This window comes from Monodelphis domestica, chromosome 7 (genome assembly GCF_027887165.1).
Source record: "Monodelphis domestica isolate mMonDom1 chromosome 7, mMonDom1.pri, whole genome shotgun sequence".
NCBI lineage: Eukaryota > Metazoa > Chordata > Mammalia > Didelphimorphia > Didelphidae > Monodelphis > Monodelphis domestica.
The window spans coordinates 151876305-151901376 of NC_077233.1; the positions used below are offsets into that span (position 1 = coordinate 151876305).

A 25072-nucleotide genomic window follows, 5' to 3' on the forward strand; every position below is an offset into this window, starting at 1 on the left:
CTGATGTTTCATTTTAGCACGTTTGATTCCCTGATGTTTTTCTAGTATGTCACTTAATTGAAAAGATTGTTTTCCAGTTGAGTGATTCCTGTTTCTTTGGATATTTGTGGGCAGTCACAGCTTTAGAAACAAATTTTAAAACTCTTTATAGATATATTAAGTTGTCTTTTAAGAAGGAAATTGACCAGAATATTATGACAAAGCACACATAGGATAAAGATGTATCATGTCACCTAGATAAATTAATAGATCTATAGCTATACAGATTTACATACCCATACCTACACAGGTCCATGAGTACCTTTACACTGTTATTAACTGTGATGGTGTGTAGATATTCATAGGTGTATATATACCCAGTGATTTGGACAGACTTTTGAGCATCCTCTAGGTAGTACTATTCTGTGGTCTCTTAATTTCTAATGATTCAGGGTTCAGAGTAGTATTGAGCAGGTTTTAGGAATTATCTGCCCTCGGGGAATAATACTTAAAGACATTACAGTGCCGCAGGGTCTCATGAATGATTCTGACAAGTGCAGAGGAATGACAGTGGTCATGAGTTTGGTTAGAGTAGGTCTTAGGGATCAAGCAGGAGTGGACCATTCATTGCTTAGACTCTGCTATTTGCCACAGAATTTGTGACATTTGGCCTTTTATTTTGACACTGAGTATCCTGGGTGCTATGAATATTATAATATGCCTCAATATAGACACAAAGGAATACTCAGAAATGAAAGCATAATTATTCTTGTGCTCACTTTCTTGAATCTCCATGAGGAATTGTGCTTTGGAAGTCCATTGGTAGGAAGTTGTAGTAAATCTAGGACTTAAATTGAGTTTAATTTAATAAATTGAGCCATAATCAAGTTGACTTTAACTTTCTACCTTGTCACTTCTTCTGTCTTAATGGACTTTTTTTTTTCAGATGATCTAATTCCACCTTTGGATTTGCTTGAGGTAATCGTCAACTGGATCTTTGAGGATCCTCGTTTGATACTCATTACCTTTTTAAATACCCCAATTGCGGCCAATCTCCCAATTGGATTTTTAGAGCTAACCCCTCTCACAGGACTGATTCGCTGGTGTGTGAAGGCACCTCTTGCTTACAAGAGAAAAAAGAAGACTACATTACCAAATGGCCACATGAACAATAAAATTGCCAAGGAATCTGTAGCAGGAATCGATAGGGACTTTCACCTTTTATACTCAAAACTGCATCTAAGTGTTCTGCAGGTTCTAATGATGCTTCAGGTGCATTTAACAGAGAAGAATTTATATGGACGACTGGGGCTGGTCCTGTTTGATCACATGGTTCCCCTGGTTGAAGAGATTAATAGATTATCTGATGAACTAAATCCACTCAATGCCTCCAAAGAAATTGAGCTATCTCTTGACCGCCTGGCTCAGGCTCTGCAGGTGGCCATGGCATCTGGAGCCCTGCTGTGCACTAGAGGTAGGTGATTTTAGCTGTCAGGTACTTAGGACAGGAGTTGGGTTACTCATTGTAACAGCAGATGGTTGGGTATGAAACGTCCTTAATGGAGATAAGAATTATTCCAATTGAAAGGAAGAAATCAGTGCATAGGGTTTAACAATCTTGGCACACATGCCACAGATGGCAAAGATAACATTTCATTGTCCTAAAAGCTCAGATCTTGGATCCTTCTCATAATATCTACCAAAACATTTGGATTTTATGTGCCAAAACATTTGGATTTTAGGCATTTTGTTCTCTCTGATATAAAAAAAAAATTCTTCCCCATTAGAACACTTGCCTATTAAAGAGACTAAAGAGATAGTAAACATTTTAAGAGTATCTCTGTATCAAGGACTTTTGAGGTATTTGTCAGTTTGTCTTAAGTCAAAACAAAATGTATAGATTCTTTTAAAAAGTCAAGAGATGGTAGAAGGAGTGAAAAGGAGGAACTATTAAATGCTGCTCTATACATGAGTGTATCTCAGGAAAGTATTAAGTAGCCATTAATTTTTAAATTTAAATGACATCAAAATGTTAGAAGAATTTTATGAACTAAAAAAGTTAGCACAAACATTTTTCGCCTACATGTTGCATTACTTTACCAAAAAAAGCATTGAAAGCATAAATTAAAGTAAGTTCAGTAAGGGGAAGAATTTGTCCAATCAACAAATTTGTGATATTATTCTCTTTTTCCTTGGCTAACTAGAGGTTAGTCATAAAGTTTTGGATTTCATGTTATCAGTCCTGACTCTTCAGTACACCTGTTTGGAGTGTGGGATAAAAATCTCATATTTATTGATATCGCTGTCTCACCCACTTGCCAGTGTTGTCTTTAATGGCCTTATGTAAAGGCTTAGATAAGGAACAGCTTGGGGTAGAGGAACAAACACTAGACTTGGAATAAGGCCAGAGGCAGAGGGCAGGGCCTGGTTCTACCTGTTACTAGTCATGGGGTGGTGGACAAAGAACTTGAATTCTTGGGTCTTGGTGTTCTGATTTGTCAGATGGAGACAATAACCCTTGCACTCCCTAGCTCCACTGAAGTTTGCGGGCTAGCACTTTGGAAGCCAAGAGGATGGGCACCGTGGAAACAGCATCATTGTTACATCAGGAATCCCTGTTCTTCTAGAGCCCTTTGGATCTGAGGCCTGAGCTTGGAATAGAAAACTACTGGAGTTTTACATACATTAATCTTCACATTAACACTAGTTATATTTTTGGAAAAGAGAATGGTGAAGGGATTTTTTGGCCATTCTCAGTGGATAGCTATCTGCTCTGTCTGCCATTCTTTAATACCACAAATTATGTGTCAGACTTTTCTGTCTTTTAACTTTCTTGGTACGTACATGTGCACGCACACACACACACATGCACACACACACACACACACACACACACACACACACACACACACACACACCTAACTCTCATACGTGTCTCCATGCCTTTTTTACAAGTTGTCCTCTTTATCTGGAATGAACTTTCTCTACATCTCCAACTCTTAGAAACCTTAGATTCCTTCACAATTTAGCTCAGATGCCACCTCTTACTGAGACCTTTCCCAATTGTCTTGGCTATTATTTCTTTCCCTCTGAAATTACTTTGTATTTACTTTGTATATTTTTAAAATTATACTTTTATGTATGTGTGTCATGTCCCTTCAATAGGATATACCTTTCACAAGGATATGGACTATTTCATATTTTATTTCAAATGTTTAATGCCTACCTTAAATACTTAATGCTTGATTGATAGTCGAATTGCTAGGTCAAAGGGGAAGTGACATGTCTTGCATTATTCCAAATTGTAGTCCAAAAATATGATAACATCTCAGTTCCCTCAACAGTGCATCAGTGTACCTATCTTTGTACTGCTCCTCTAGATTGATTATTCTACTGATTTTTTTTTTATCTTGGCCAGTTTGCATGGTATGAATTGAAACAGTTGTTCTAATTTGCATTGTTTTTACTGTCATTGAATTCAAGCATGTTTTCATGTGGTTATTTATAGTGAGCAGACTTTTTTAACCCTTACCTTCTGTCTTAAAATGGATACTAAGTATCTGCTAATGCAGAAGACTGGTCTAGGCTAGGCAGTTGAGGTTAAGTGACTTGCCCAGGTTCACACAACTAGGAAGTGCCTGAGATCACATTTGAATTCAGATCTCCTTTTGAATTTGGATCTCCTGTCTCCAAGCCTGGTTCTCTATCCACCGAGCCACCTAACTGTCCCTTGATCAGACGTTTTGAAAACTGTCTTTTACACTCATAAATCATTACATGTAAAATAAATTCAGCAACTAATGCTGTACATGCATAGTAAGAGATTTGATCATACTCAAAACATCATGCTTAATTATCAAGCAACTTCAATATTATTTAGGGAGGCTGAGGAAATGATTTGGTATAAATATTCAACCTTCAAGAAGGTTATTTCTTATCACTTTTGCTTAGCATATATATGTATGTATATATAATTTTTAAGCAGTTGGGGCTGCAACATCATCAGATGATTATTATTCTTTAAAAAAAGATGGAAAGTAGATTTCAAAGTCCATATCTTAACTCATACAGCACAATTAATTTCATATGAATTATATACTTAAATACAAAAAAGCTGTGGAATGGGAAAAAATTATCTCAATTTTGATGAGGAAGATTTTTTTTTTAATCTCTTCAACAAATAGAATGAATTGTGGAAAAAAGAAAAAGTTATAAGGGTTAATCAATAAGTACTACTTTTTTTGTTTTACTCTTACCTTCCAGTTTAGAATCACTTATGTGTATTGGTTCCAAGGCTGGAGAATGGTAAGGGCTAAGCAGTAGGGGTTAAATGATTTGCCCAGGGTCATACAGCTAGGAAGTTTGAGTTCCGATTTGAACCCAGGACCTCCTATCTCTAAGCCTGGCTCTCAATGCACTGAGCTCCCCCAACAAGCACTTATTCTTGATACTATTATATGTCAGGCACTGGGGGGTATTTGTATAAACATATACAAAATAAAAACAAGAGGGTAGTATTTGGGGAATCAGAAAAGTACCTGTTGAAACTGGTTCTTGAGTTGAGTTTTGAAGGGAACTGAGTATTTTAAGAGACAGAAATGAGAAGGAAGTACCTTCTAGACATGGGGGACTGTATAAAGATTCAGATAGGAGATAACATTTTCTTTTTTTATCTTTATTTTAATAAAAAATTTCCACACAAGTTTTCAAAAGTTATATGATTCATGTTGTCTTCTTCCCTACCCCCTCCTGGAGCTGACAAACAATTCAATCTGGATTATTCATATATTAGGAAGATACCATTTTCTATGAGAAGTTAGATCAGATACTTGAGAAACAGTTATTTGAAGAGTATTAATCTTTAAAATAAGGCTAGAAAAGTGTCTTGGAGTTGGTTGTGAAGGAACTATTGTGACTTATATTTGACCCTATGAGTAATAGAGCACCACTGGAAATTAATCAATAAACATTTATTAGTTTATTGAGTAGAGGAGTAACATGATCAGACTTGTGTTTTAAGAAAATCACTTTGGCAGGTGTCTGGAGAATGGATTGGAGAGGGAAGGAACTTGAGGCAAGGAGTTTGTTATAATACTTTTCCCCTTTTGAGCAAATATCCTCTTTGCTTGTGACTAATGTCCATAATATTGTGATTTTATGGCTTATGTACTCCTGCTGTACTTTTTTCAAGAAATGGGTAATATCTTTTAGATATGTAGCCAAACATATCTTTGTGACCTTTAGTGTAAAGTTACTCTAGCTTACATGATTACTGTGAATATCACATAAAGTCCTGCTGTGGCTTTCTTATTTATTCTGAATGTGATGAAAAGTTTTGCTTTTATTCTTCTGAACCCTATGAAGTATATATTTAGGATCTAGGTTACATTGCAATTTTAATCTTCCCCCACTCATCTTCCTGGTAATTAAGATGAACTGATTAGGGGCAGCTGGGTAGCTCAGTGGATTGAGAGTCAAGCCTAGAGAAGGGAGGTCCTAGGTTCAAATCTCAGATACTTCCCAGCTGTGTGACCCTGGGCAAGTCACTTAACCCCCATTGCCTAGCCCTTACCACTCTTCTGCCTTGGAGCCAATACACAGTATTGATTCCAAGATGGAAGGTAACGGTTTAAAAAAAAAAAGATGAACTGATTAGTTCTTGCTGAAATTCCCCTAGGTTGTGCTTTGAGAAGTCAAAGGCAAGTTGTCCAACCCACCTCAGTGGAATTCCTGTCTGCCATAGTCTGATAGAGTTTTAGATGATATAATTTTTTGGATTATATAAGCCAAATTAATAACTTTTAGGGAAAGATGAAGAACTCAGTCTTTTATCTTTTTATTTTTTGGCTTGTGGAGTGGTAATATGAGTACTATTTTTGCCTTCTTGTTTTTTATTATTATAATACTATATGATTTTACATTTTCTTGAAATTTTTTATTGCATTAAAATCTAAAGTTTAATAAATGAGGAAAATAGTTATAAATGGTCTTACTTTCCATCTTGCTTTCAGAAGTTTTTCATATTCTTGAGCACTTTTGAAAAAAGCTTCATTGCTTCATCCTCTACCTCACATCTCCAGAACTCCTGAGTTCACAGTCAAATAAAGAGAATTCCTGTGATCATCCTTCTCTAGCAGTACTTCTTATTGTACAGGGCTGGCAACACATATTAATATCCACATTTATGCAGTGACTTGAGGAATATTCTTTGGAGAGTATATGAGTGTCTTCTGGTCTTGCCTTATAACATCTTTGACATTCTCTGCTTTGCCCACAATTCTTCTTTCTATGCACATTTGGAACTTGCACTATCGACATCATGTTTGAGAATCTGACCAGCATGCTAAACTCATCAAATTGAATAAAATAGCCTTCACTCTGTGATTTTATAATTATACTGAATTAAAAGAAATATCCCTTCTTCTGGAACCAATACAATAAGTAGAAGTCTACTATTGTAATTAATTATTGATAAAATGATGATTTTGTGGGTTAGGGTTTTTTAGAAAGTCAATTAACCAGAAAATCATAGAAAACATACAGACCTTTTTTTGTCTAGTTTATTTTCCCTGATTATTTTTCTTCTTGATTTCAGATGACTTGAGAACATTGTGTTCCAGGCTGCCACATAACAAGTAAGTTTCCATTTTTACATTTTAAGCAGTATGTTCTTTGTTTGAATTAGGACTTGGCCTTTGTTATGGATGTGGTGTTTGATTTTAAATCGGATTCTTTCTCATGTATGCCATTCTAATTAGCCTTTCCATATTCTCAAGTATTTTTTGAAAATAAACAATTTGTTTAAGCAGAGATTCTTTTTTACCTTTTCAGTGAGCAAATGTGTATGTACCTCATGAAGTAAATGTACCTCATGGTATGCTATTCAGTTTTTGATCACTCAGATTTGCTGAATTGGAAATTTGATTGCCAATGCTAAAAGGATAGATCAGCCTTTGGCAGATTCATTTAAGAGGGAAAAACTCAAGTAGGATTGATTTCTAATATAAAATGTAATTTGTTAATTTACAGTGGAAACTGTAGTTGCTGGAGGGAATATATTTCTAAATCCAGGTTTTTACTTTCTCTGTTCCTGCTGATAATACTTGTTAGTGAGGCCAAAAAATGCCTTAATGCAAACTAGTTGCCAAAGACCAAATAGTAATGCCATCCAGTGTATTTTTTTGTCTGTAGATCAAGTTATAGTCATATAATCATTTGACATTTATGAAATCATAGAACTTGGAACTGCATAGCTGTATGGGTTACTTTAGCAAGGTTGAATTAGAACCTAGAAAAAAATCACCTATTGCCTCACTTGGGATTCTACAAATGAAGTAGATTGTTCCTATGTCAACCACCCCTCTTAGGTGATGGTCCTGAAAAATTTGTTTTTTAGATTCTGTGGTAAATTCCCACCTTATCCAATTACATTGTTACGTATCTGATCACAACGTTTAATTTTCTCAATTTAGTAGCACTGTTGCTTTTCCATAAAGGAATTTTTGTCACAACTTTTTGTCTGATAGTCTTAGGTCATTTAGTTGTAGCCCATAATTTTTATTTTATTGATTCATTTGTACTTTTTAACAGCACAGTGATTGTCCCAACATTCTCTCCTAAATCTTGTAACTTAAGAAAAACTAAATAAAATGGTCTGACAGTCTAATAGTATGCTACATTCTATAACTGTAGTTGTCTTACCTGTCTACCTAGAGGCAGGATTGTATATTATGACATCTCTACAATCAAGATTGCTCATTGCAGTCATTAATATGCCTTCACCTGCTTCATTTTTGTTATTGTGTCTATTCTCTTGGTTAGATTTTTATCATCCAGCATCACTTCATTTATGCTTTCCCATCTTTCTCCGAGTTCTTCATGTTCATCATTTCATATACCACAATTTGGTCAAGTATTCTTAATTAAAGAACAATTTCTCCTTCCACCCCACCCCTTTTCCTTTTGCTACTAGAGGGTGCTCCTATGAATATTTTGTTATATGTGGTGTTTTTCTTTCTGACATTGAGGTATTTGCCCAGTTGTAAGATGTTATGGTCACAGTTTATGAAAACTTTAGTTACTTTTGTAGCATAATGTTAAATTGTGTTTCAGAATGATCATGCCATTTCATGGCTCTAGTAATAGTAGATTAGCAAGTCTGTCTTCCTCCAGGCCTTCACCATCGACTGTTGATATTTTTATCAACTTTGCCACTTTGGCCTGAGCTGAAATCTCTTAGTTTGTTTTTAATATGCAGTTACATTATTATAGAACTGGAGCATTTTTTTTCATAGTTGTTGATCATTTGCATTTCTTCTTTTGAAAACTATTTGTTCATACACTTTATCAGTCCAGGAATATAGGTTGTAAATTCTTCCCATTAACTGGGAGAGTATGTTGATATCCATATTTGGCATGTAAGGAATATTTAAAAACTATTTCTATTAGGGACCACATAGTTTTAAACCAACATGAAGTAGTTATAGAATTTGTCTTCCTAAAAAATAGGGATCATGTCTTATAGAGGATATCCTTCTAAATTTCTAATATTAGCATTTGTATTTTCAGTATTTACAGCTTTTTTTGTTTGAATCTAGTGGGTTTTATTTTTGTTTTTCCCAAAACTCATACCTTCCATCTTAGAATCAATTCTGTATATTGGTTCCAAAGCTGAAGAGTGGTATGGGATAGGCAATGGGGATTAAGTGACTTGCCCAAGGTCACAAAGCTAGGACAAGTCTGAGGCCAGATTTGAACCCAGGACCTCTCATCCCTGGGACTGGCTCTCAATCCACTGAACTACCCAGCTGCCCCTCTTATCTGAAGTTTTAAGTAAAAGCAATAGCATTATAGTGGAAAAGAGGCCTTAAAATTGTCAGAATGAGCAAAATGTATCTAGCCTTTAATATGCTTACCATTCAGTTCAATAGCTATTTAAAAGAGACTTCAGTGGCTATCTAGTTTAGCTCTTTTCAGAACAAGAATACCCTATTAGCACCTTATAGATTTTGAAGGTCTCACCAAGAAAAACCTTTCAAAGAGCTTACAATTTAGTTATTAATTAGCAATATGTCATTATGTAACTGTGACATAATGAGAGCTGTAGAATCACAGGGTTTAGAGTGGGAAGGAAACTTAGACATCAAATTGAACCTCTTCATTTCTAGCATATACTGTTTATGGGTCATGTTTCACATTTAAAAATTTTTTATGTTCTAAGCCTAGGATGTGGTATTAGAATTTTAAATTGTTCACTGAAATCTTGCTTATTTGGCACCTAGTCATCTGGCAGAGCTGATAACCTGAATATCAACAGAGCCCAAGTCATAAAATGTAGCAAAGATGTGATGAGATTAGTCAGTTCACTGACCAGAAAAAAGAAGGCGGCTCATTAATCGAAGGTTATGAAAGCCAAACCCTAAGGGGCTTATATCCTTCAAACAATAGGGAAGCTGAGTGGAAAGAAAAAAGATGGAGGAGGGTAGGATAGCACCAGAGCTGTAGCTGCAAGGAAAAGGATTAGAGAGGTGCTGGAGAGGATGTAGCTGAGTAGTTAAGAGAGGCCCCTTAGTACCCGGCTAACCCCATCTGCAGAAGAAACCCTGCTAACAAGTTCAGGCACACTCCCCACAGCCTGAGTTGTGCTGTTGACATAGTAGATGACAGCTGAGTATATGGAGTATTCTAAACTATGAGATAAGGGATAAAATTTACATAGTAAAAAGACTCTATGGAAAAACACAAGAAAGTTAGGAGAGAAAATTGAGCTCTATGTGATTTACAAGTGCCAGAAAAAGCTTCAATATAAATGTTCAAATGATTTGCTGGTTTTTGATTCTGACTAGAGGACCTCAACAATGTTTTCTTTCAGTGTTTCAGGATCAGAGAGCACCCATTTGTGTCTGGCAAATCCTCTGCATTTTTTCTCCCTTCTTCACCTTATACTCAGAAAAGTGGGTGCCCTCCAATCTTTTCACCAAAAAAATATGGAGAAAACATAATTTAAGTGTTCTGGCCATATGAAGATTATGACCTTGATCTAAAATCAAGATCAACAAATAATATGAACATTTGTGTTTGTCTAATGTGAGCATAATACTGACAGTTCACAACACACATACACACACTTCTACACACACACACACACATATATATATATATGAAGAGAGATTTTTGAGCTGAGATTAGAGTATGAACTGGGACTAAATTTAAGTTAAAAAAGATAGAGGTAGGTTGTATACAGGAAATTATGTAGAGGTTTCAGTGATCTTAAGCTGTTGAGTTCCATCAAAGCCCATAATTTTTTTTGGTACCTTTTTATATTATGTTGATTTCCAAATATAGCCTTCCCCCCAAAATCAGTCAGTGAACAAGTATTTCTCAAGTTCCTACAACATACCAGACACTGAGGATACAAGTACAAAGAATGAAAATCCTTTTTTGTGATGAGCTTACATTCTAATCAGGGAGAAAATTATGTGCAGGAATACAGCATTAATTTAGCTAATAAATATGATATTTTGGGAGAAAAGGCATTAGCAGTATCAGAAAGGCTTCATGAAGAAAATAATATTTCAGCTGTATCATAAAGGAAGAGGGCAAAACTGATATAAGGAAGTAATGAATTCTAGGGATTAGGAAATGCCAGTGCAAAGGCAAAAAGATGGCATATGGGAGTGTCATGTGAGGAAGCTAGTTTGGCAGGATCACAGATTACAGCAGGGGAAGTAATACTAAGCCTGGAAAGATAGACTGGGGCCAAGTTGTGTAGGGCTTTAATAGAAAAAGGAAACAAATTCTTATTAAGCACTACTATCTTATAGGCACTGTGCTAAGCACTTTAAAATTATCATCTCATTTTTTTTGATCCTCACAACAACCATAAGAGGTTGAGGAACCAGAGGTAAACAGGTTAACAGGTTAAATGATTTGCCCAGGACCACCCAGCTGGTGTCTCAGGTCAAATTTGAACTCAGATCTTCTTGATCCTAGCCTAGGTGCTCAATTGGTACCATGTAGCTATCCTTAGGTTTAGCTTTAAAATATAATAATAAATAATATTTAAAATTTGTTTTTAAATTCATATTTTATCTTAGAGGCAATAGAGTCCATGGAATTGGTTGAATAGGAAAGTAACATAGTCAGATCTTTACTTCAGGAAAATTAGTTTGGCAGCAATGTATAAATATGGAATGGAGTAGTGAGGGGCTTAGGAAGTTGTTACAGTAATTTAAAAATTTGGTGGTTGTTTTGTTTTTGTTTTTCAGTAAATGAGTCTTTCTTTGTAACAAAGATTTGAAAAGACAGAAAACAGAGTCAGTAAAACTAACCTGCAATATTCCACACCCATCTATCTACCCTTAGCTCTGCGGTAAAGAGAGAGAATTACCTTTTTTTTTGACTCTTCTCTAGGGGCCAACTTTGGTTATTACACACTTAATAAAGAATTAGGTTTAGCATTGAAATCAAATTAATCTTATGAAATTAAGCTGAGGCTCATTTAATGTTATATATGGTGTTTTATATATACATGTATATATAAAATACACACACACACACACACACACACACACACACACACATACACACACAAATTACTTGTACATATCTCAACCAAATATTTTCTGGAGTCAACTTTAGGGAAGTATTGACTTGAGAAAGAAGATAAAGGGCTGCTTATGACACCCTATAATCTCCTTTAACTGACAGAAAAATTGGCTGCTGCTCCCCATCCCTGAACTTTCACCAAATTTATTCTCACAGGATGGAGCCGCCCCAACTTTTAGAGTATATCCTGCTCAAATACTTGAGAAGAGTGTGGGGATTCAAGGCAAAGAAACCTATCAGATGCAGTGTCCATAAACAGTTGGGGTATCCCCTACATAAAAATAGCATAACTGTAGTAACAGAGTACCATCATAATAACTGGCCATATATAAGCTTAACAAATCTCTAACCTCTGGGTCTCAGTGAGGGAGTTGGACTAGGTTCCTGACAAGCCCTAAAATCCTGTGATTCTTTTCATATTTGGGAAGCGAGAACTAGATCATAAATAAGAGTTCTGAGGATTTACTTAGGTTTAGTCAAATTGATTTTATAACAAATAACATTTTGAAATATAGGGAAATTTGAGGAAAGAGTTGTGAATGAATTGCCTTATGGGAGGGAGGCTTTGAATGGTAAAAAAAAAAATAAGGCATGAAGGTGTGACCTCCAGAAGACAGAAGGAACCAGGAAGGATAAGTGGAAAGGCACCAAAAGGTTTCCATAATTTACAATTTTGCACAGGGCTAATCTTTTCCCTCCTAATGGTTGAGAATGTTTCATTTTTACTTATCAGGTAATGTTCTCTCTATGCTCCCTTCTTCTTCTGAAAGTAATGAGGCTAGGGGAGTACACCTACAGTATTGAACTAGCTCCATTGTGACTTAAAAGCACGGATGGGCTGTATGCTAGTACAAAAACTTTGCACATGGACATTTTATGCACTAACCTGCCTTTTTATGCACAAAACTTGGGAACTGTGTCCAGTGTTATAAGCTTGCCAGAAGATAGAAAAAATATCTTGCTAGACAATTGTTGAGAGTGATTTTAGGAAGCAGAATTAGTATCAAGTAGTATTACATTGACTCTTCTTGCTACTCTTTCTTTATTGATTCTGTATTTGTATGGACTAGTATGTGAAATCAGAAAAGGATTTTTCGGAAGAGATTTCATGAGAAAGTTGATCCAGAGTAGGACCCTTTAAACATTAACTTTCTAATTTTCAGTGTTATAATGAAATGGAATGTTCTTTGTAACTAGAATTCTGTTCAGATTAAGAAGTACTTCATTTTTTTTTTCAGAAATATCTAGTGTATATATAATAATAAAGAATTGGGCATGAGACTTGTCAGATATTAGAGTTGAGGCTTACAAGGAGGTTAAAGATAAAAAATTTTGGCAATGATGAAGAATTCTCAGTGTATCATTTAATTGAAGTTGATGAAAATTACTTAGGAGAAGGTTGATTGAAACTTTTTATTACTACTTAATTTTTCAGAAAGGCAGCCACATTACTACTATCCATGAAGCCCTACAATGTTATATTCTGCATGCAGTCTTTTAAAACATATATAAATGGCCCTACTGAAAAGTTGCTTAATCAAGAAAACACCTTCTAGGACATGGTATTGAATCTATACAGAATTAGTCCAGTGCTCATTTGCAGTTTTGGCACAGTATAATAATTATACATTCTAATTACATTGAGCCATTAATAAATGGTTAATATTCTATTTACAGGGATAGGGAACTGTATAATAACATTTTTAGAGAGATTTGCATCAAAAAAGGGTTGAAACAAAAAATACTTAAAAGACTATTTTGGTGACTCAGTGGATTTGTGATCTTAGAGATGCACTTCTTCCAAAAGCGTAAATCATAACCAGTTCTCACCTGCCTAGAGTATTCCCTTCAGTGATATAGAACGTTGCCCTATCCTTTCCAAGGCTTATCCATTTCCTCCTGTAAATCCTTCACAGGGGCCTTATCCAACATTAAGGCAGGCTCTTCATTCCGTCTTCTTCAGCTCTAAACATTGTGTATATCTTATTAACAAATCATGCTGGCAGTCCATCAGTTCCCATGCACTCATTACCTGTCCATCTTTTTTAAAAATAAGCCATCTACTTCCCTCATGACTTTCTTTATACAACTTCCATATAATTCTTTGGCAATATATTATAGGCTGCTTATACCCATTATGTACCTCTCTTTCTGTCCTTTGGTGACCTTCAGTTTGAATTCTTCAGAGACTGGTGCCTATAGCAGCCCCAGAAGAGTGGTTTGTTTTGTTTTATTTTCCAGGAAAAGCTTATGACCTTAAAAAACACCACATAACTCAATCAAACCAACCTAAAAGGTTAGCCTTCAGTTAACTGTCCAGAAAATCATCTTTTCCTGACCTCTCCAAATCTTCCAAATTGCTAAAGTGTTATTAAACCAAGAACTGGATGATTTTATGAGTTTCTTCTCAGCCAATATAAGAACAGTTAAGTGTTTTAATTGCTATAGAGATATAGGATGAACCAGAGCGACCTCATTCATTCTTCATCTTAGTAATTTAGGAACATTTAGTAAACCCCATGTACCGGGTGAGCTGCAATATGTATAAATTTGTGACTTCTGCCCTCCAAGAAGTTACAATCTCCTGCAGATAAGAACATAGACTTAGATAAATATTGTATAAATAAGAATACATTAGGGCTAGGAAATCATTTAAGGGAGAAATTTGTACTTGGGAGGGATTAGGCAGGGCTTTACAGAGGAGGGCCCTGAAAGATGTGTGGAATGTCAGTAAGGAAAATAGAAAAAGTCTCATGGACTGACGAATATCATTCACATTGGACTTGAGGTGAGATGAACATTACAGTCTTAGGGTAATTGTGAAGTTGCATTTGCTCTAGTTCTCAGGTGTTCCCAGTAGACTTACTGTGTTTCCAACATCTAAAAGTTTCTCAACTAACCATATATTTCTCTTTGATGCCAAAGGAATGAGTATCAACTATGCCTTGTTTTTTTAGTTCTTCATTTTGAACAGTAGAGCATTAGCAATCTAATATTTCTGTTTTCCTTTTCAGTTTGCTTCAGCTGGTGATCTCAGGCCCAGTGCAACAATCAACTCATACTGCACTGCCACCAGGATTTTATCCTCACATTCATACTCCTCCACTGGGTTATCCTGCACATGCTGCACACCCTGCACACCCTGCACTCCCTGCACACCCAGCTCATCCTGCACTCCCAGCCCATCCTGTACAGACGTTTATACCAGGCATGACTTTTCCGTACAGGCCTATCCGTTAAATGACCTCTAACTTCAGATGAATCACAAATCCATTTTTCTTTACGTGGTGGATTTGAGTGAAAGCCTTACAGAGAAGAGGATTATTGCTTCAGTCTATTTTAAAAACAAGACCTTTTAGAAAAAAATTCTCTTCATCTCCAACAGAACTATACAGATCTATAAGATTTGATATTCTTTCAAGATAGCAGTAGAATGGGCACTAGGAAGAAACAGATGGTTCACCACATTAGCCCTAAACTTGGACACATTCTTTAAAATTCAAACAGAATGGACGAAGGAAAAAAATTATGGCCCCTCTGCAAAGTGATTTTTCAGGTCTTATTTTCTATTTTTAGTTTACAAGTCCTGTGAACCTGTTGTTAATGAACAGCACCATTGTATTCACTTGTCAATGTGTAATTTCAGTGACACACAGCTGTCTGAGCCTATAATGAAAAGTGATTGGTTTTTTTTTCCCTTTACTGAGCCTTCTCAGAAATGAGAAGCCCCAGAAAAGAAATCTAGTCTAATATGGCAGGATTTGAAAATTCATTTCTCCAGCTGCTCTCTTCTCCTGGTAAATGTTTGTAATGAGGCCCTGCAAGATACAGTGTCTATTTTTGCAACTATATAGAATCCAGAGATTGATGTGTTGTGATTGCAAGGCACACATGGCACTTTCCACTGTTAAAGGAAACCTGTAAAGATAACAATTGCCCCTACAGTCTAGGAAAGGCACATTCTTTTGTTTTATCTAGGTCTCTGAAATTTCCTTTTATCTGTTCAAATAAATTTTTTTAAAAAAGAAACCTTGTAGACTTTATGTTAGTATACTACAAAAAGACAATTTAATTTAGCCCCAAATTAGATTTCTGCTTCTATGATCATCATGGCAAGCAAAGTAAATACAACTTTTAATTCACCACTGACAATGTGCTAATATCTTGCTGTCAGTGAGAGTATGATTTTCTGCTTTGGGTTTGCTATTAAGGTACAGTATTTATATCATAACCCTTCCAATAACAAAAATGGCCCACTGAGTTATGAGTTTTTTCCTAGTATATCAGTAGGAGTTTTGTAGTACTAGTTTTAGGAGGAGTAAAAGAATGTGGGTACAAACCAGTTAACATGTTATCATTGCACAAGTAAGCAAAATTTCATAAGGAAATGAGAAGGCATCAATGAATGATTGCAATTTCATCCTATAGAAATTATGGGACAAATTGGATATAGGGACTCAAGTTTAATTATGTGGTTTAGCTACTCATGGTTTCCTAGTCAAAGAAGATTAATTTCTAGGGACCAGATTAGACCAGACTACTTAATCCATTCCTGTGTATTTTTTATTCTAAAGACCAAAATTCTAAACATCTTACAAGACTAAAATATAAGCTATTCAAAATGCAAAGCAAGTGCTGTATTTGGTTTATATTGATTAACATACCTTTTTTTAGATGTTTCCTTAAACTTGGAAAGAAATGGTGCTAACCTTGCTATGTAACTTTTTTCTTATAGCATTTCAGCTTTGAATCATCTCTGGAACCTATTTTCCCACTGTTCAGTGACTTTAAAAAGTATTTTACTGTCAAGACAACAAAATCATGATCTTTCTATTTTTTTCAGTAGCTTTTAAAGACTATTATGTGGGGAATCTGTTTTCCTAATTTCCCACTTCAGTATCTGAAGAAAATAACCATTCCTTTTGAGTTTGATTTCACTATCATTATTGCCTGAATTTGATTCTCTTTTAAATCAGTCGTAAATTGTTTATGTGAGGTACTGTTTTTTCCAGGGTTGGGCGAGGTATGGATGCCTCCATCTCTTGCTGATAGCTTCAGAATGTACATAAAACTGAACAAAATCCAAATGATGCTTTTTTCTATGAAATGGAAGTATGGTGCCAGCTGCTTGTGAAAAGCACCAGAAAAGACATCTAAATTAGGCTACTTTTGCTTAGAAGGAATTGTTCCTGAGTAAGATATGACATTTCCCTGGCCATTTACAATACCATTGAAGAGCTACCAAGGGCTTCTCTAACTCATCTTTCTTGGCTCCAATACCAAGTATGAATGACCATATTACTTGGTATTTTACAAGAGCCAGGGGGAAAATGTGTCTCTAATGAATGGAAAATGATGTTTCACTTTGGCAGTGGAGACCAGTTAAGGGCAGGTAAAATGTAGGTAGAATGAGGCAGAGGCTTGTGTGCTGCCTTTGGAGTGATGAATTGCTTAATTCTTTAATAATGTAGTAATTTGTCAGTGCAAAGGTGTGACAAGGAACTATTACTGAACCTATAATAGTTATTCAGAAACTCATTTAACTTGAGGCACCTACATTTGTTAACATTCTTTAAAGTAGGTACCTTGAAGAATCATCACAATTTCCGGGTTGCATTAGGTTAGGACTTAGATAAAGGATACAATGACTTCTTTCATTGACTGAGAATACTATATTGGCTAGCCAGGATAGATTAGCTGAGAGAGTTCTGGATAGAGCTCTTAAAACATGGATTCACAGAATCCTAGACCAAAAATTGGAAGGGTGCGTCGAGGTCATCTAGTACAACCTCCAGCCTCTTTATAACACCCCATGTCAATCATTCAACATTTCTTCTAATAATTAAAAAAAATAATAATTTACCTTCTGTCCTAGTATCAATCTGAGACAGAAGAATGGCAAGAGCTAGGCAATAGGGAAGTTAAGTGCTTTGCCCAGTCACACACCTGGGAAGTGTCTGAGGCCAGATTTCAATGTAAGCCCTCATAATTCCAGGCCTAGTGCTCTAGCCGTTGTACTACCTAGCTCCCCCTCTTCTACTACGATCAGTGATAGAGAACTTGCTATTTCACAAGCCAGTCCTCCATTTTTTAAAGAGCTCTAATTGTTAGTTTTTTCATTTTGAATCAGAATTTGCCTCTTTTTAATATTCACCTTTTGGTCTTCTATTTGCCAGTACTAATCAGGACCAATTTAGTCTTTCTTAGCATATGATAGCCCTTGAGATATTTGAAGATTGCTATCCCCCATTAATTCTTCTAAACAGTATTATGAGTGGTTAAGAGTGATGATAAAAGGCTGAGGGTTTGTCTTGAGTTACAGGTTTTAACTTGACTCACTTAGTCTGATGCCTGTCATACACTATTCCAAAGTCAGCGACCTTTCTATGTTAAACTCAGGGCTGTTGTATTTTAAGGGGGAATATTAGGTAAGGGATTGCTGAGTGTGAATGTTAAGGGAAGATAATATTCCTTTATGTAAGAATTTGCACTTTTGACTTTGAGAAGTATCTAAATCATGCAAGTGCTGATCCAAAGTGATTTAACCAGATTGGCAATAGTAGATGATTATTTGAAGACATTTCAGTCAAAGGTTAGAATTTTTGGTAATAGTTCAGTGTGTTGGATGTTAAGTTGACTACTGATTGCATTAAAGTTTCTCCCATTACATCTGTGTAAAAACTTAAGTGTCACAGTTCATGCGTGACCTCTTTTAAACGATTGAGTGTGTTGCAAAAGTGGGGAAAGGCCCACACAATGTTAGAGAACAGAGCAACTTTTGGGGGAAAGGACAAAAAGTGAAAGAGCAATTTGACAAAAAATGGGAGGAAGGGGAGGAAAAGAGAAAAAAAATGCAGGCAAGTAGGGTATTTGTTAGTGTGCGCTTGAGAGACCAATGGAGGATGCTTGGCTAAAATTCTATGGTCATAGAAAATATTTACAGAATCCTGTGATCCATTCCTGCTAACCCTGGTACGGCAGCCCCTTCAGCAGAGCTAGCCATGGGCCTTTGCTTCCTGAACTTCAGGATACCAAAAATCATTTTTATCTATTCTGCAAATCAGACACTTCTCCACCTTACCAAGCTCTACCATTGAACAAATCTGTGGAGAATTTTTCTCTGAGTTTGTGTGATCCTATCTCCTTAAATCTCTGATTCTAGTAAGTATTCCCTCTCACATTCTGATAATTAACAGCCACTCAGTATACACTAATCCAATAATTGCTTTCATGAAATATGGTCAGTGTAGGCTGCATATTTGAGTACAACACACTCATGAAAAACTGAACATTTACTCTATATTTAAGGAAGATTGTTTTTGATGGAGGGGTTTGTGAGATATAAAATATATGTATTCCGTGTCCTCCAGGGGCTGTAAGCTAGTTAGAAAGGACATACACATGAAAGGATGATTAAGAGTATGATTATAGGGCAAGTAGGTGAGTTGGTGGATTGAGAGCCAGGCCTAGAGCTAGGGGACCACAGGTTCAAATCTAGCCTCATACTTCCCAGCTTTGTGTCTGGACAAGTCACTTGAACTTCATTGTCTAGCCCTTAATGCTCTTCCACCTTAGAACCAATACACATTATTGATTCTATAACGAAAGGTAAAAAATTTTTAAATATATATATATAATCTGCAGGTGATTGGTTAGTACTGCCTTCAAGCTTACAGTTTAGTAGGATGGCAAGATGTATAGCATTAGCTATGTAAAAAAATATAATAAATGTAGATGTTTAATAAGGGCAGAGATCAGGAAGGAGAGATCGCTGTCACTCCAGGTATCAAGGAAGATGATAGAGGAAGTCACATTAAATTAGGAAGGAAAATAAAAATGTTAAAAGGTAGAGATGTAGAGCCATGGAGGAAGAAAGAAAAAGGGTAGGATAAGCTTGGGAAACGATGTACATACGTTAGAACAAATAGTGTGAAGGGAGCTAGGGAATAGTAGGAAATAGACTAGAGAGGGTCCCAAGTGCCAACAGATTTTATTTCATGCTCTATATAATTGGGGTACTTTGTCAGCAGAGGTAAGGGAGCAATGAAGGCAAGGACATCAATGAGACATTATAGGACATTAGGTGAGAAGAAATGATGATTTAAATCAAGAGCTCTTAATCTTATTTGTATTATGAACCTCTTTGGAAGTCTGGTAAAGCCTATGGATCCTTTCTCAGAATAATTTGTTTTTAAATGTTTACATTTAAGCATATGGAATTTCAGAGGAAACCAAAGGTTAGTGAAAAGTATAATTTCTTCTATCCAGGTTTGTGAACTCTAAAACCTATCTGTGGACCCCATAGTAAGAGCTCCTTACTTAGACTAAGGATACTGTGTTGAGGAAAAAGTAGAATTGACAGAGCTTGGCAACTGAGTTCACGTGGATGAGGGAAGAGTCAAAAGAAGATTTAAAGGTTACAAACATTGTGCCTAGGGGTGTTGTGAAAGAGAAACGGGACATTGGAAGGGGATAGGATTTTTTTTTTTGGGGGGGGGGGGTTCAATTTTGGACATGTCTCCTTTGAAGTAGTAGAGGATGTCCAGCAAACTAAAGTAAAATGTAAGTCTGAACCTCATGAAAATTCTACTCAGGTGATCATTGAAGTCATGGACCAAGAAATCTTAATGTGTACAATACAGAGACCCATCAGACACTGTCAATTTGGTATTATATCTTGGGAAGCCATGCTGCCATCCAAGGAGGTGGAATGTGTTTTAGGACTTGGAAATGTGGGAATGGATGAGATTATCTAGAGAGTAGGTGTAGAAAAGACTGAAAATTGCAAAGGTGAAAGTAAAAATGGCTGGATTTGGAACCAATTGAATGGCATCATTATTGGGTTTCATGTTAACTTGGAAAAAGAAAAAAGGATCTAGTGGAATTTCCCAGGGACCCATGCTTCAGACCATTTTGGATGAAGGCACAAATGGCATGTCCAAATGTGCAGGTGACACAAAGCAGAGAGACAGCTTACATACTGGATGATGGAATTTATAAAATAAAAGATTTTGAAGTCTAAGAGAACACTGAGCTGAGTCTGTGTGAAGTGCACATAGCAATGGACCTGAATCCACAAGGTGACCTGGGGTCAACTCCAGCCTCTGCCATTTACTACTCACATGACCTTTCACCTCTCCGGGCCTCAGATTCCTCATCAGCAAATTGAGGTGTTGGGTCTAGATTGTTTACCTTTAAAGGCCCTTCCAATTTTAAAACTGACCATATGAGGAAAAGATTTAATGAGGAGAAACACATCTTGGACTAAAGTTTTGAAAAATGAGCCTGACAAGTACAATGGAGTTGATATGGGACTGGCAGTTTTAGTGAACTCCAAGCTTAGTGAGTCCCATATCGTATGTGGTAGCCAAGAAAATGAATGCAAATATGGTGTTTTCGTTAAAAGGAAAAACCATGTCCAGAACTAGAGGCCGTGGTGCGGGGTCAGAGCATGTCTGGAATTGCCTATTTTGGTCACATTTCAGGCAGGACATTGTCCCTAGGAGGGCAGTCAGGAGGCAGTTTAAATACCATTCTTGACAAATTTGTTTTATGCAGATCCTACTTTCTGTAAAGAATACAGAAAGAAATCCACATTCCAGAAAATCATCTGCACTAACTTCACTGCACAATGCTGTGCTCTCCCCACGTGGAGCTCCATGGCTTCCCGTTCCCCCCATTAAAAAAACAAGCAGAAGAAAAAGAAGGGAGATTCCCATTGCAGGACTGGAGGCTTGGCTTGAGACCCCAATGGCTGGACAGGGAAACCTTTGCCCAGTTCCACTCTGTGGTCTGGAAAATGTCTTCCTTCCCTAGGCCTGTGCTCTGAGACCACCAGCTTGTGTCCATCCCTTACATGTCCTTGAACCCTCTACGTGCCCCCTCTCTCCACAGGGACGTGGCTCCTTTCTGCCTCCCTTCTTTCCCAAGGACAGGTAGGGTATCTGAGAGAATGACCGTTTAGTTTTGCACGTTAAGGAGCTGCTAAAATTGGCTAAGAACGTGCACATTTCTAGCATCAATCCATCAATAAATATTTTAAACAGTATATTTGAGATAACTAAGTGCTGGGGATATAAAAACAAAAGTGAAATAGTTTCTGCTCTCAAAAACCTGCTGGTAGAGGCAGTATGCATGCCTATGAATATATTCAAAATACATGCAAAATGAATTCAAGATAGTTTGAGGTGTGGGGGTGGGAGAAAGCGGAAAAGGCTTCCTCAAGATTCCAGATATGAGGAATAAGGATCCAGAAGAGAGGGCAGAAAGAGGACCAGGCAGTGGGATAGGTCACCAACACTGCGCTATGGCAGCAAAGTGAAGGGGGATGGATAGATACTGAAAAAAGCAATTATTGGATTGCCACTAAGATGTCTTTGGTGACCTTGATAACAGATGGGTACCGAAATCTGATTACTAGTCATGGAGAAATGAAGTTGGTAAGGCAGGAAGTGCCCTAAAAATTTGGCATTGAAAGGAAGGAAAGAGGTAGGAATATTGTTCTCAGGATGGGGCAGGGGACAGGGAGGTGACAAGGTCCAAGAAGTGGATTTTTTGGTTTATTCCAGAATTGGGCTGACCCATTTGTAGGCAGAGATAAAGGGAGAGACCAAAGAAGTAAAAGGAAAGGAGATGAAAAGGGTTCAGATCCATAGATCATGGATATCAAACTTAAAAGGATCTCAGAAGCTATCTCGTGCAACTCCCTCATTTCACAGATGAGGAAACCAAAACAAGGAAGTTAAGTGACTTGTCCCTTGTGGCAAACATCAGAAGTTGAACCATAGTCCTATAATTGACACAGACTAGAATTTTGAAGAGCAAAGTTCAAAGAGTTCAGAAAAAGGTTAGGCAGTTCCCATAAATTAAAATTCCACAAAGAAAATCAACCCAAAAGGGATGTGAAGACACAGAAAGAAACCCTTCTAATGAGGAAAGGGGACAACTGAATAAAGAGATGAATGTAGAGGCACAAGAAACTAGCTAATTAACTTGCATTTTTAAAAGCTATTTATGAGACCAAAAACAAGGACAGCAACCAGAGGATGAATGCACAAAACAGTTGAGAAAGAATGCAACAACAGTAATACAAAAATAGCTAATATGTGGCACCCAAAGTTTTGCAAAAACACTTTACATAAATTAATTTCATTTGATTCTTATAACAACTCTGTGAGGAATGTACTGCCCCCTCCCGCTTTCAGAAATTCAGAACTGAGCATCTGAAAGTTTAAATGGCCTACAAGTCACAGATGTGGCAGGATTCCTCTCTGTAAGGATGATCATTCTATCCCCCGAATCACCTAGGTGCTTCTCATAGATCTACTCACTCTTAACTTTGGTTCTATGTTCTCTGTCAGTCTGAATGATCTCTATGGCACTGAGCAAGTCATGTAAGCTTCTTAGCCTCACTTAAACTCCACGGTGAGAGATTTGGACTAAATAGTTGATGAGGTCCCTTCTAGCTCTAAATTCTATAATTGAATCGGAAGGGAAAGAACAAAAATGGCTAATAGAAAGTTGAACACAAAGCGAGTGGGGAGATCACTGGGGAGCATCTACCTGTCCCTGATCAAGTCATTAGGTCCAGATAAAGGACATCCAAGGATACTAAAAGAAGGAGCGTATTGCTGGTTTCTATCTAATTTTGAATCAATATTTATTAAGCACTTACTCTGTGCCAGGCACTGGGCAAAGTGCTGGCCTTTTTATGCTCAACCATTCTTGGTTAAAACAGTTTTGGAAATCTATTATATCTGGCTGCCTCTACTATAGATTGTACCACAAATTTAAACCATACATTGATTTTTATTTTATTTTAAGCCCCTTACTTTCTGACTTAGAGTTTTCAGGCAGAAGAGCAGTGAGGGCTAGGCAGTGGGGGTTAATTGACTTGCCCAGGGTCACAGAGCTAGGAAGTGTCTACTGAGCCACCTAACTGGCCCCATAAATTTAGAACTGGAAGGGACTTTGGAGGGCACCTAGTCCTGTCTCCTTCCTTTAGAATTGAGGAGCCTGAGATTCATAAAGGCAAAGTGATTGACTTGCTCAAATGACTAGTAAGTAGTAGAGACATAGTCCAAGAGGAGAACTCCAAGTTGTATTGCCTGGCATATATTCTCATTTGTATACTTTTGCAGACTCTTATTTTAGATAAATGGGCTCTTTACCATTTGCTAAGTGTGTTCACTGTGAAACTGGGTATTTGACGGGGAGTCAAGCCTTTGATAAAAAGTTTGGAGCCTCCCTCCCCATTTAGAAATAGCAATCAAGAGTTACCTTGAACCTTAAAATCATATCCCCTAGACTAATCATGTAGAAACATCATATATACTATTTTTATATTATATATTTTACTTTTGTATTTATATATATATATATACTTTTATATTATATATTTGTCATATAAGGATATATGAAATTAGATATCATATATGTGTGTATACATTTATATATCTAAATCTTTATCCCGGCATCCCATCTCTTTAAGGAGATTAGAGGTTCCAAAACTACTGTCCCTCTTCTAGAATTAAAGTCTTCCTTAGAGCAAAGGGGCTGGGGCTGGAGTAGATACCTCGGTCTCCTACATGCAGAGTCTGGTTTAGGGTTGCTTCAGGAGTTAGGTGGCTTGCCCAAGTTCACATAGCCAGCCAGTTATCAGAGGCGGGACTTGAACCTACACATTCCAAGGTAGGAGATATATACCCATTACACCGCCTCTCTGTGCCACTATCATTATGCCCATTCCTCATAAGTGGAAGTAGGCTCAGAAAGTTTAAACGACTTGTTCAGCATAGAACTGACCCCAAGGTCGATATGGGAGAGGAAGAAAGGGTTGGAGGGAGAAAAAGCAAATCAAAGGATGGTTGGAGGTGGAGGGAGATACCAAGAGGTCTCCACCTACCAAGGATGCTGGGCCCCTGCGCCCTAAGAAATTATGGGGTCCCTGGGCTCCCGAGCCACACCGAGTGTGGTTGTGGTCTTGTAACCAGCCTAAGAGGCCGAGCTTCAGGGAAGATCCTCGCTATTAAACTCTGTAATCGGGGAGGCTGAGGGTAAAGGGCGTTGGCTCCGGCCTCTCCAAAACTCTGGACCAAAGACGGCTTCCTCTTCCCTAACTGGCCCCAGAGCACTCCAGAGTCTGGATACTAGGTTTAAGTTTACTCTGTTGCTTAGCGCCCAGCCTAGCAACCGTTCCCTCGCTCCTGATTGGTCCCTGTCTGTGACGCACGCGCAACAGCACCCTCTTCGCCGGTGGCGTGAGGTCTTGGATAAAAGGAGTAGGCGGACAAGCTGGCCTGGTTTCCTTTCCCGGAAAGGCCGGAGCTACCCATTCAGTACACTGCCCGGGTCCCTGGCCTACAGGTCCAGTGTCTTCTCTGTGCTTGTCCACCTCCATGCCTTTGCTCTTCATATTCATTGTGCCAAGCAGACACCCGGTTTCCCACTGAATTAATTCCTGTCCTCACTCCTCCAGTCTTCCGAT

The 25072-nt window shown here is 37.3% G+C and overlaps 1 protein-coding gene and 1 long non-coding RNA gene across 4 annotated transcripts in view; one reads left to right on the forward strand and one right to left on the reverse strand.

Annotated features, from left to right (window-relative positions):
- The window catches only part of INTS15 (integrator complex subunit 15), a 32758-nt gene extending 12145 nt beyond the window's left edge, over window positions 1–20613 (forward strand). For all 3 annotated transcript variants that reach the window (XM_016424096.2, XM_007499031.3, XM_001362853.4), the window contains exons 5-7: window positions 926–1453; window positions 6575–6614; window positions 14601–20613. In XM_016424096.2, coding sequence (XP_016279582.2) covers window positions 926–1453; window positions 6575–6614; window positions 14601–14826 — 794 coding nt within the window. In that variant the 3' untranslated portion in view covers window positions 14827–20613. The remainder of the gene's footprint in view (window positions 1–925; window positions 1454–6574; window positions 6615–14600) is intronic.
- The window catches only part of LOC103092580 (uncharacterized), a 29699-nt gene extending 4941 nt beyond the window's left edge, over window positions 1–24758 (reverse strand). The window contains exon 1 of the long non-coding RNA XR_001623552.2: window positions 24491–24758. This is a non-coding gene — a long non-coding RNA (uncharacterized LOC103092580). The remainder of the gene's footprint in view (window positions 1–24490) is intronic.
- Window positions 24759–25072: the final 314 nt, after the last annotated feature.